The following is a 13,603-nucleotide window of genomic DNA, read 5'->3' as shown; positions in this document are numbered from 1 at the left end:
TTCTCCTTCAGCTGTCTGGGAGAGGGGAGGGGGGAAGGAGGAGGAATTTGTTTTGCTATACAATTAAGCCCACAATAAATCAGTAGTCAGTCAACTAAATATGGTACACAGTGGGGAAATAACTGTCAGTTTTTGGTTAAGGATATACCTGTAAGTCAGCCCTTATTGAAAGCTCAGTGTCTTTTTCATTTACTCAGTGTGCAAGGCAGGATGGTGCAAGGCAGGTTGGGACTGTCACTTCTGACTTCATTGCAAAGTAGGTGTAAGTGTCAGCCCCATTGTGTGTGGTCCAGCACATTAACATCCTAGATGACACACCAGCTGTCTGTATGCGATTCCCAGATTGAGAACTAAGGGCTCAATCCCAGCCCTTACTGCTTTGATGCACAAGTTGGGTGCATAGAGGAAGGCCCAGGTAGCCAACCCAAGGAGAGATGATCTGCATCTTAGGAGTCATGTTGTAGCCCCCAAGCTAGCGAGTTCATAAGCTACTGTCAGTAACAAGCACTAACTGGCAAACTGTCGGCACACACTTTGCTGCTGCTCAAAGGAGCAGCAAAATACATCCCACAGTGCATTACCCTATCCCTGCAAATGCTACCCCCACCCATCTTCCTGGATGTCAGGATCCCTGGAGGAACATAAACACTGGATGGAGTCTCTGATCCCTGTCACTGCCGTGAGCGGGGTGGAATGTGATACTACATGCTAAGACAACAGGCCTTTATTGCACATACTTCCTAATATTTGCTGATTCTTCTCTTATAGCTTTTGCTACAGTTAAGATTGTTACATTATAAATCAAGAAAGCAGCAACAGTTTAAAGCAATGCATTCATCATGTCAATTTACGAAGGCTTGAGGGCAAACGGAATATTGTGAGCGGAAAAGATGTACGAGAGTCCTTCAGAGCAGCATTACTTGATCTCATGATTAACACGAGCAAAGGCCTTGGGAAACGTTAATTGCCTTGTACAGCATATCCCCCGGAATTCCTGACTTACTGAACAATTTGTGGCAAGCAGGTTGCACGCATAAGAACATGTGTATATGAACTGCCCTATTGTAACTTTCGCTCACTCTTATTCCCCTTTCCTTCATTCAAATGCACAAGCGCGCAGCCTGCATACTCGCTCTCTCCCCACCTCTCACCTCTTTCCTGGCCCGCTGGACTTGTTTCTCCAGTTCCTCAGGTATCATCTTACCTCTAAGGGACACAGATTTAAAACTTTTTCAGTTATGTTCAAATAGGTTACTTACTTACAGCACTACTGCATTTTAAAAGGATCAGACCATGGCAATGGCTCCGTTTCCTTACCTTTCATCTGTTGTGATGAAGTAAACATTCTGCGTGCCAATCCCCAGGAAAGAAGCTGCCTTGTTCATGGAGTAATGACACTGAGTAAATGAAAAAGACATCAAAAAAGTAAACAAGCAATTTAAAAAAAGCTTGACATGGCGCATAATGACATCAATATTTGACAAAGGTCACAACACTAACTATATTTCCTAATACAAACAACAAATTGTGAATGCTGTGCAGAAACAAAATAGCTAAAGTCAAATGACATGCACTTAATGGTACAGTAGATAAAGAGGCAAAGAGTAATGTGGTTGACATTTAAGATATTGTTATGGTATCTTTTTATCAGTATCTTCACACAAATGTGCACACAAAAACCTGCTTCTCATTTATACTAAAGCAGGGATTCTCAAACTGGGGGTCAGGACCTCTCAGGGGGTCACAAGATTATTATATGGGGGGTCGCGAGCGGTCAGCCTCCACCCCAAACCCTGCTTTGCCTCCAGCATTTATAATGGTGTTAAAGTGTTTTTAATTTATAAGTGGGGGGGAGGTCGTGCTCATAGGCGTGCTATGTGAAAGGGGTCACCAATACAAAACTTTGAGAACCACTGTACGCAGCACAAAGGGGCCATAAAAGTAGAAATAAACACACACTAGTCCACATTACACCACTCTAGCAGTGTGAAGGGGCCTTAAAGTGGGTGTTTACATTATGAGAGTGGTATAAAGTGGCCTTAGTGTGAATAAGAATCAAGTTAACAATCTCTGCACTGTAGTTTGCAGTTTTTCTTCTGTTTAATGCAAAGATTCAAAGTTTCATATTTTATCATAATTCTAAATTCCATATTTGTGACCTAGGGCTTGACTACTCATGGAGTTATTCTAAAGTAACTCCATGTGAAGACACTTACTCCAAAATAAGAGTGCCTTGTTCTGATTTATCTTAGTTCACGGTCACAGTTAGCTATTGCACTTTAAATTCACACCCTGCCTTAATCCAAATTAACCTTCAAGTTTAGACAAGCCTTGAGGATTCGATCCTGCAAGGTACTGAGAAGCACCTGCAAGATGCTAAATGCATTCATCTCCCATAAAAGCTAGTGGATACTGATGAGCCCTTAGCATCTCACACAAGCTCTCAGTATCTTGCAGCATTAAGGCTTGCCCTAAATCTGACAGAACATATTAAAATTGCTCTTGTTGGAAAACGGAAGCAAATCCTTCATGTTATTATTTTAGGGGTTATAACAACAACATACATTCCAACAACCCTGACGACGTCTAGAATTGTTTCTTTTCATACAGGAGATGAAGCCAGGTGGTTAATTAATTCCATTTTCTTCCACAGGGTTCACACAAATGCAGTTACAGAGGAACATAACTATGAAAAATGTACAGCACTTTAATGTGTGAGTATGAATATATCAAGGGTATTCAAGCCTGTCACGCTTATTTTGATGAGATGGATCATCTCAAAGGGTTTTCTTTTTCTTTTCTTTTTTCTTTAAACCAGGAAATTTTTCCTTTCAACTAAATGAACACAAAATACTAACAGCTAATATCAGTCAGTCAATCTTTAAAATGTTTAATTTTCTAACATGACACATTCACAAAACCTTTAGGATTCATTCATTTAGACTACTGCAAGAATAATAGTATACATAGGTGGACAATTAAGCTTGTGTTACATCAAATTACATCACTAACTGGTAATATATTATAGATCTGCAATGTTTTTTGTTCATGAGAGATTCAGATTCCAGCAACAGAGAGTTTCAAATTATTTCTGAATGATTAAATAAATTAATAACAGCAATTTTAAAATATAAAAAAGCTAGCTTATACCACTGACTTTTAACACTAGGTTCAAATGAAAAGCACGACACTGAGTCACTTGGAATAATCAAATTGCTCCAGAAAGCGATGGATCTGCAAAATCTAGAAGTTGGTAGATAAAAGCAGATCACCGAATCACAGTGGAGAGGGGCAAGGAAGAAGAACATAAGTGCAGCTTCAGCATTTGAGATACTGAGAGACAAAAATAATGGGAACTGACTGAATCCCCAAGAAAAACAACATGTAGCTGTGTCATTTCTGGACTTTAAGTCCAATCTGATCCCATTGAAATGGAAGATGTGCCACGGATTTCAATGGGAGCAAAAACAGACCTTAAGTGTATGGCCAGAAACTATCACTATAAAAAGGATAAGAGTTGTGCCAGAGCATAGCTTTGGAGTGCTTCCACCACGGGACTAAAAGAAGGTCTCCAAAATATACTGGCTTCAAAGATCTCTCTTATTATTTCCTAAACACACTAATGTAATAAGTTACATAGCACCATATTAGCAAAAGATACACAGGTATTTACAGAAACTAGAGTCAAATCTACAGTGTCAATCCTTTATAACAGTGCTTAGAGTTCCCATTTTAAGTAAGCTCTTTGCAATCTTCTTTTGAGGAAGATATAATATCTGTAATCATTCAGGTTGGAAAAAGAAACCTTTTCAAACCACAAGACCAAATTGAATACTAGTACATTTAAAATGGGGTGTGGGGAGAGTATATGAGATTATTTTGACTAGGGAATGAAAGACTTAGTATTTTTTGTTGTAATTCCAAACACTATGTAACCTTGTCCTGCACTCATGCAGACAGAATAAAAAATTAATATTTACTTGTTTTTGAAAAGTTTTCTGGAAACCAAGCACATAAAGCAACTATGTTATTATGAGATGGCTTTATTACTCATTATGTCTATTGTAACCTCAGTAGCAGATCAGAGGGGTTGCTTAATATCGTACTCTCATACTTAGTTTACATGAGGGTGGGCAAACTACAGCCCGCGGGCTGGATCCAGCCCATCAGGGCTTTGGATCCGGCCCCCGGGATTGCCAGCCCCATGGCACCGCGGGCCCTGCACCGCTCCCAGAAGTGGTGGGCACCACATCCCTGCAGCCCCCGAGAGGGGCACCAAGGGCTCCATGTGCTGCCCTTGCCTGCAGGCACCACGCCCCGCAGGTCCCATTGACAAGGAATGGGGAACCGTGGCCAATGGGAGCTTCGGGGGAGGTATCCACAGGCGAAGGCAGTGCTTGGAGCCCTCTGCCCCCGCCTCCCCCAGGGGCCACAGGGACGTGGTACCGGAGCGGCGTGGGGCCAGGGCAGGCAGGGAGCCTGCCTTAGCCCCGGTGCGTGCCGCTGGCACCCTGGAGCCACTCCAGGTAAGCGGTGCTGGGCTGGATCCCGCACCCCAAATCCCTCCTGCACCCCCTCGCACAGCCCAACCTCCTGCCCTGAGCCCCCTCCTGCACCCCCTCGCACAGCCCAACCTCCTGCCCTGAGCCCCCAACCCCATGTCTCACCCTGCACCCCCTCCTGCCCCCCAACCCCTGTCCTGAGCCCCCGAATACACCCTGCACCCCCTCCCACACCCCAACCCCAGCCCTACATTCATGGCCCTGCATGCAATTTCCCCACCCAGATGTGGCCCTTGGGCCAAAAAGTTTGCCCATCCCTGGTTTACGTGTATGATCAAGTCACGTCGGAGGGGTTCCATTTCATCACACCAAAAAACTACCAGCATTAAAGTATCCATTGCAATTTCTCATGCATTTCTTTTCTTCTCTTATTCTCAATTTCACTGCATTCTCAACTTTCTGGCCCACCACAATGTTCTTATTCCCGAACAAAATCAGATAAGACTCAAATATAATGAAAAGGAAAGTGATAAAAATGTGGTTAATGACTGTAGCTTGAGTTGTACTCAGTTATGTATTACAGGTTCAGAAACACTAACTAAAACTCAGGAAGGCAGGATACTAATAATTTTTCTGCTGCTACCTCAAGTGATACTGAGGAACTGTCCAGCAACGATATGTGCAGTTTCCTCCATAAACCACCATTTTTTCAAGTATCTAAGGATTTTGTATCTTTTTGAGTTAGAGTGTATGTTATCTAAACTTACTTTACCTTTCAGCAAAAGAGCAGAGACTGCCTATAATGGCATGTAACCAACCTGTGACTGTGAGCAGCAAATGTCCCATCACCAGCCATTGGTGATGGAACACTAGATGGGGAGGGCTCTGAGTTACTACAGAGAATTCTTTCCTAGGTGTCTGGCTGGCAGGTCTTGCCCACATGCTCTGGGTCTATCTGATTGCCACATTTGGGGTTGGGAAGGAATTTCCCCCTGGGTCAGATTGGAAGAGACCCTGGGGGGGTTTCGCCTTCCTCTGCAGCATGGGGCACAGGTCACTTGCAGGTTTAAACTAGTGTAAATGGTGAATTCTCTGTAACTTGAAATGTTTAACCCATGATTTGAGGACTTCCCTAACCTCTAGCTGAATTATTGGTCTATTACAGGAGTGGGTGGGTGAGGTTCTGTGCCCTGCAATGTGCAGGAGATCAGAACAGATGATCATGATGGTCCCTTCTGGCCTTAAAGTCTGAGAGCAGGTCTATATTAGAAGTGCTACATCGGCGTAGTCTGGTAAAGATGCCTTATGCTGATGGGAGAGCACTCTCCCATAGGCATAATTACACCACCTATGCAAGAGGAAGACAGTGCTTAGGTCACTGTAGCCTGCGTCACTCAGGGGATGTCTTTTTCACACCCCTGAGCGACGTAAGTTAGGTCAACTTAAGCGGGAGTACAGACCTGCCCTCAGTCTAACACCTCCTGAAGAACAGTACCACATTGACACTGAGTGCCTGCCTGAGAACACCACTGCTGTGCAACACTAACAGACCACCTCCTACAGTGCTAGAAGCTCAAATGTAAGACATGGCTTTGAGACTAAGCCATAAAATGAGGGCCGTAGACCACTCAGTATGCTCTGACCACTGTTGATGCTGAGCAGTATCAGCTCATTGTCTCCTTGTGCTCCTCCATCTCTTTGTCTTATCCACTTCTTGTCTCTATTTAGATAGTAAGCTCTGCAGGGCAGAGACCAATCTCTTTATTGTAGGTTTGTACATCACAACGGGTCCCTGGCCCTTAGGTACTATTCAATACAAATAAACAAAACATGATTAATAATAGAAAGTTGTCATTATGGTGTATCAAATTCTTGAGTTTAAGCAGTTTTTCATATAACTGCAATAATCAAATCATATCTGAGGCAAACTATTTTGAAAAACAGAAGTGAGATAATACCAAATCTGGGTGGAACAGAAGTAAACATGGGTCAAAAATTAGGATCTCTACTAAAATATATGTCTCCTCCCTTTTAAACTGATAAAAATTCTAGCACTTCTGTACAATGCCAATTAAAATAACTAAAGATATTACAACAAATGCTAGGGGCACAGGTAGAAGTACTGGGTATGTAGGTACCAACAAGAGAGAGGAAGGATGGTCTTGTGGTTAAGGCAATAAAGAGGGATTCAGGACAGCTGGGTTCAGTCCCTGACACTGCCACAGAATTTTTCTCTGATCCTTGGGCAAGCCATGTGATCTTCCTGTGTCCAGGTTCCCATTTGAAAAACTGGGATGATAAGTCTTTGCCTTGTCCATTTATACTGTAAGCTTTTTGGGGCCGTAAGCACTTAAGGGCAGGGACTGTACTATTACTGTATTTGTGTACATTTCCAAGCAAAATGCGGCCCAGATCTCCACTGGGGCATCTAGCTGCTATTGTAATAGAAGTAACAATAATAGATAAATAGATACCACCACCTGTGCCAATCTAATCTCAAACACAACTATACTCAACCTAGTTTATTTAAAGGGTTGTGAATGTCACAAAGCCCAAGGGGCGGAGATGTAGGTGGGAGAAAAGAGGCTCTAATTAAAGGCTGAAGCTCTGAAGGAGGATTAGTGCCCGTGGGCATCCCTCCTACTCCAGTCTCCCACCTGAGTTTTGCATATGTTATGTTTGAAAGCTTTAAAACAGGAAGAAGTTTTTAGATTCTTTAAAGTAGGTTATTAAAGCAGCGTTGTTCAGAGAGCTTCAGTGAAAGGTTTTGCTAGGATTCTCTTTGTTGGATTTGATTCTCCACTCCAGCCAAGCTGTGCTCAGAGCCAGTGGAGAAGGGGGACTGCAGGGAGCCAGTTGTAGCTTTCTGACTATTGACTGCCTGGCCCCAACATAAGCTTAAGCTGCAGGATAGTAGCTTTAACTTACATTACTGATGGATGTTCCTGCTAGACCTTATGTCAGTGGGAAATCAAACATAGTGGAGCTCTGTTTCACCACAACCCCTCCCCATCCTGCCCCTGACACAACCTCCTCTTCTCCCAACACCAGAGATAGGAAGGAGGTGGAGAGTTTCTCTGTACAGGGGGAATTCACCACCAGTCATCTCCACACACCATGTTTCCCACTGTATGAAGACGACCCTTTTATTATGCTTGAAACAGCATTCGACACACAATCAAACAATGGAAATGTAAAAGCACATGCGGAAGAAAAAAAAACAGTTCATTAATTAAAAGTCTATAATGAATATGGGTGCAATTTCTTTACCTCTTCCGATGTAAACAGGACTAGTCTTGGCAACCCTGAAAGCCCCTTTTCCTTTATGTCAGGACAATATTTATACCTAGCTAAGTTCATAGCATACATATTAGAAACAGAGCCACCTGTAAAAAACAAACAAAAAAACACACAAAACATATTTGATTATATTTTAGAAATTCAAACAAACAAGTACCTCTTGGCACTCATCTTGTGCTGTTAGCACCTAGCTCATAAATTAAAACCACAAAACTAGCCTGTAACTATATCGCTCATAGCCCAGTCCTTACTCAGCAGCCTGAGAGATGAGAGAAGAAAAGGAGGCTTTGCTGCTTGCTTGGAAGGTTAAAGGATCTGGGCTGTAGTGGACCAAATGGCAGGGGAATGATTCCAGAAACCAAGTCCTCAAAGAGAATGTCTGGGCACCAGTTCCTTCTGGTATACATTGTGGGATCTCCAGGGCCTCTGCTGATCTCAATGGTGGCAGTACACCAGAGAGAGAGAGATGGTCCCTTAGGCAACCAGGTCTCAATCCATTTAGGGAGGAAAGGGGAAAGACAATGAGGAGGAATTGAAAGGAGTTGAAGATCTCTAGGAGACGATCTGGAAGGGAAATGGAAGAGCTCAAGGAGACAGATGGGATTTTTTTTTAAAGCAAGATTGGCTTATATGAAAAATCAGTTTTATGGAAGCTAAAATAATCAAGATACAATTAATGCACTAAAGAACCTTTTAGTGTCCTCAGGTATGTTTTGAGTAAATTTTCTTAAAAAAAAAAAATCTGCAGAATATGCAGAGGTTTTTCTAAAAATATACAGAATCTAGGACAACCAAAAAAAAAAATCCACAAATTTGGTACAATTTCCCACAAATTTCCCATGTCTTTAATTATGGTTAATTTACTTTTCTACCACTTATTGGTGGGATACATTAACTATTTCTCACCCCCTCCACTAACTATATTTTAACATTTTCTTCTCTTTCACAGGAAGCAGGTTGAAGAATCTTACAGCTTGGTTTCTTGATGCTAATAACTCGGGACAGAAAGATTTTGGGGCTAAACTGTTACATTCCATTCTCCCTGTGCACCTGTATCTGAAATATATTGACAATATTGCTACTTTTAAAAAAAAGTATTAAAATGTAGCCTTTAAAAAAAAATTAACCCAGAAATATTTCATGGTCTACCTGCTCATATCATTTCAAAACAGTATCACACCAAAAGGAGTTTGCTCAAGTCATTCCTACTAAGATAAACATGGACACCCAAAATGTAGGCAGTGTACACAGAGGTGTACCCTGTCACACCACTGACTGGCTTTCATGCATACAGTTACAAAGATGCTGACAGAAGAGAAGAGTAACCGGGAATGGTGAGCACAAGTTGTACATGTGATACCCACTGATATAAAGATGTAAAGTGCAGGGGTGCACTGCGCCTGACCCTCATGTGGGTGCATGGGTCAGGCATCTTGCACAAGGGACAGGCTCAATCACAGCCCTGTGCTAGAGACTGACAACCAGCTCAAAGGCTGTCCCCTTCGTAGCAGTCAGTGGAGCTGGCTAGCAGTACAGAACGGAGCACTGCAGGGTAGTGCAGTATATGAACCCCTCCTACATGCTCCAGAGACACAATCACCCTCCGAGGTAGTACAACTTCACCCCACATCTCAGCGCCGGGCTCTATGTAAACTATATAACGTGGCCCATAACAGCTAATACATTGCTTGGAGGCCTCCTGCAATGTATTTTGTAAAGCACTTGTGGCCCTCTGAAACTATGACCACTTTAAATAACCCAATCTCACCCCAAATTCAATCTGAGTTACTTAGCTCATACTCATAGAACTGGAGCCTGAGACAGCTGCCCACTCAGGTCACTAAAGGTGATCTTATCATTGATATTAATGAGAACTGGGTGGGCTCCAATTCCAGGGTCTCTAGAATTCGTTCTGTGTAATTTTTTTTGTTAATTGATCCATACAGCTGCTTTTGTTTCATGTGACCATACAGATTCATAGGATTTTTATTACGATGGTCTAGAAGCTTGGGTAAAATAACTTTATTAAAGCCAAAAGTCCTTGCGTCATCTGATTTTGTATGCTTTTTTGCGTACACAATACAAGTTAAATAATCACAAAATTCTTAATCTGTAGTTCTCTGCAGTTTCTATAGGTTAGTTTGAAATTCGGAAGATGGAAGGCTGTTTTCTTACCTGGATTAAATATGCCATCACCTTCTTTCCAGCCGACAAATTCAATCATTCTCTTCAGGACTGCTTCTTCCACTAACAAAAACACGGGGGACACCTCATATGTATATCTGAATAAATATAAAAGTATCATGATTGGCAATAGACTGCAGAACTTATGGTCACAGGATGTCATAGAGATTAAGAATTTAGCAAGATTCAAAGAGGGACTGGAGATTTATATGGATAACAAGAATATCCAGAGTTTATAATGTTAATGATAAAAAAAAAGTTTTGGGAGGAAGTTAAAATCTCAGGCTTCTGGGTTTAAGCCAATCTCTAACTATTAGGGGTTAGGAGGAAACTTCCCTCGGTGGCAGTTTATCCCACATGAATCTACTGTGCAATTTCTTGCACCTTCCTCTGATGCATCTGGTGCTGAATTTCAATATACCGAAGGTCTAATCCAGTATGGCAATTTCCTCTGTTCCTAACAGCATCATAAAACTGACCTTTACATTTTCAAAGCAATGCATAGGGATTTCAGTCATGTGATTTAGATTAAATGAATAACAGCTAATAAAACCATATGCTCCTGGGAAAAATTACCCATTTTATGTAAGTTACCCTTTTGTTTACTACACCTTTACATCTGCCTGCCCAACCAAGAAGCCATTTGTGCTCAGTTCAGTGCAGACTATTTTAGGGGAGATACACACACTGTGCTCTCTCATGGAGACTTTACTTTTGTTCTTTTTTATTATCTTGTTCTCTTCATCAAAAACAAAAGTCACTCGGGTTGAAAATGTGTATGGAAAACATAACATCCATGAATGTAACTAGACAATTTCTTGTGGGTGTTGAACTGTAGGAGCTCTTGTTGCTTCTGTAGTTTGGCACCCAAAACACTAAAGGCTCTCCCTACCTGAAGCAATTGTACTTGGACCCTAGACTTCAGTTCTGTCTTCCCCATATTGCTTGTTTATATTCCTATACAACATTTGTGCAAATTCATTGTGGTGCCCATACTTAATACTATGTGGAGCAAATACTGAAGGTGGCTGAAGGACTCCACCGGGCATGCTTACGAGAGTTCAGCTAACATCAGTCCTAACTTTGGATCAACTTTAAAATACCAGTCCCAAAATGGGAAAAGTTTATTTAAGGGCATATAACTTTGGAATGCCATGGACAAGAAAGAAAAATGGATCAATTTAACACTTCATACCAAACACACACAATGAAAACAAAAAAATAACATTTGTACAAGCTGCACCTTGAACACCCGGGAGCAGATTGAATCTCCGTTATAATGGCATAAATCCCAAACAACACCAGTGAAGTTACCTTGTATTTACATTGGTGAAAGTGAGATCAAAGTCTTGCTCATTGAGAGGACAGCCTTTATCTGAATAAGTTTGTTTTTAAAAGTATATCTAAATAGCATATCTAAATCCCCTAAATAAGAACAAATTTACAGGTAAAAGGGATGACAAACAAAAGCCCTTCAGTGGGGAATCTTTACTCCAAAATTAAAACCTACAGACTGAAAAAGGCTCCAACAGCTTAGCCAAGTTTCTGTTGAAGTACATGGTTATGTGATGCAGAACCAAATTCTGTTATCTCCAGGTTCCTGCTAGAAGTCCTCTGTGTTAATGTAAAGAGAAACCTGAAGTGGGTATTCATAATTTTTTAAAAATCTGGATTATAATAATAGCGTTCCAGGGTTATCTCAATGAGTACAAAAGAGAGACACTTACACACTTGGGTTTAATGCTTCTGTAATGAAACGAGCCACTAAAGAGTAATAATCAATACCAGCATACAACTGATTGAAAAATCTTGGATGATCTGCAGATTTAAAAACGAAATGTAAGTACTCCTGTATACGTCACAAGTGAAAACAAACACAACAGCATCTCTACTGCATGACTACAGGATGCAGATATATAGATTAAAACATTCTACATGGTCAAACAGCAGCATTTTACTTTATTATCCCTTTTGTATCCATGTGACTCTCCTTTCCCCAGATTGGCCAAACTTTTCACAAAGGGTGAAATTCGCAACTGTGCTCAAACAAGGTGTAAGTGGGACTTAAATAGCCTTCTTCATAGGGTTGAATTTATTAAGGCTGCTTGAAAACTTCCTGCTGAAACTTTTGAAGGAAAATTTGGTTTAGTTTAAACAAAAACTTTCTATGAAAGTACCAGTTTTTTCCTCAAACATTTTCAATTTTTTATTGGAAAACTGAAAGCTTTTTGTTGAAAACAAAAAAAAAATAATAATTCAGTTTTCAGTTTTGACCCCCCCCCCAAAAAATTTCCACTGAAAATTTTAATAAAACACAATTTTTCTCATTTTCATTTATATTTTCTGCTGAAAAAAACTCCACCATTTTCAGACCAGTTCTAGAATATACACATACAGCCTCATCTTGAGAGACAGGAGCTGAGGGCAGTCTGACTCTGCACTCTACATTTGGCTTCCTAAATTTCACTCTCCATTTTAACCCCGCACTTAACTTTTATCTATCCCATCAGTGTTCTTCTTTCCTATCCCTCCCTGCCAATTTGAGGGGAAGTTTTCTATTTTTTAATTTCCCTGTTAAGTTACTTTAAAGAGCCAACCTGTCTGGAAATGCTTTTCTAAATGTTTCTTTTTTTAAAATTGTGTTTCTTTCCCTTACCAGAATTTCTGAGATATCAAGAAAAAGAGAAACTGTCTTTTACCCTATTACCTTAATTTAAGAGGCACCATTTGGGGTTCTGCATTATTAAATAAATGAGAAATTATGTTAAAGTTCTCATCATAAAATCAATTCAATTCAGGGTCCACTACCATCTGGACTACAGTTCATCACATTGTAACTAGCTATTATAAAACCGGGTGAATTCATGACAGACTAGAAGTCTTAAATCTGAAGCTTTTGCTAGCTTTTATAGTTAGGGTAACGTTATTTGTGCACCTTGATTTTGTATTTAATTCCTTTTCTAGGGTGGCACAGTGCAACAAATGAAAATGTAAAAAAAAGTTACAAAATGAAGATAATATATTCCTCTGACATTGTAATGACATCTGCATATTAATATTGCCTAGGACTCTTCAGATAAGCACAGCTAATTTCTGTGTTCTTCAAAAACATATGCTCACTCTCAAAAAAAAATTTTTATTCTGTAGCAACAGCATCTTTAGCAGGAAACATACCCAGTAATTTATATCAAATGCCCTTCACACCTTCTCAAATACACTGTGCGTATAGGATATGTAGCTATGCTTCTGAAATTCTAACTAGGCTTTTGATACACCACCCTATTTCCTAAACAGATGTTAATCATTTCTTTTCTGTTGATATTGGTTATACAGAATGCTTTTCATCAAGTTTTCCTGCCTGAGGCCAATTCTACAAGGTGCTGGGTGCCTTTTCTGAGATGCTGAGCGCTTATTCCCCATTGTCTTGAGCAGGAATTGTGGCTGACCAGCATTTTACAAGGGGATACGCAGCAAGTAGCAGGATTATGCTCCAGGTGAAATCTGTATCCATTTGTGAAAAAAGACAGTATATACCTCACTCAGTCACCTGATTACATTTAAAAAGCGATTTAAAGCATGCATTAAGGTTTTGACTTTCCTTTTGCAAACAGACTGTT

At 40.7% G+C, this 13,603-nt stretch overlaps 1 protein-coding gene across 1 annotated transcript in view; it reads right to left on the bottom strand.

Moving 5' to 3' along the window:
* Window positions 1-13,603, bottom strand: part of GADL1 (glutamate decarboxylase like 1) — a 108,995-nt gene that overhangs the window by 71,487 nt on the left and 23,905 nt on the right. The window contains exons 4-8 of the mRNA XM_073333370.1: window positions 11,714-11,804; window positions 9,978-10,084; window positions 7,773-7,888; window positions 1,318-1,397; window positions 1,152-1,206 (exon numbers count right to left, since the gene is read on the bottom strand). Of these exons, the coding sequence (XP_073189471.1) occupies window positions 1,152-1,206; window positions 1,318-1,397; window positions 7,773-7,888; window positions 9,978-10,084; window positions 11,714-11,804 (449 nt within the window). The remainder of the gene's footprint in view (window positions 1-1,151; window positions 1,207-1,317; window positions 1,398-7,772; window positions 7,889-9,977; window positions 10,085-11,713; window positions 11,805-13,603) is intronic.

Source organism: Lepidochelys kempii, chromosome 2, assembly GCF_965140285.1.
Source record: "Lepidochelys kempii isolate rLepKem1 chromosome 2, rLepKem1.hap1, whole genome shotgun sequence".
Lineage (NCBI taxonomy): Eukaryota > Metazoa > Chordata > Testudines > Cheloniidae > Lepidochelys > Lepidochelys kempii.
This window is presented reverse-complemented; position numbering and strand designations above follow the sequence as displayed.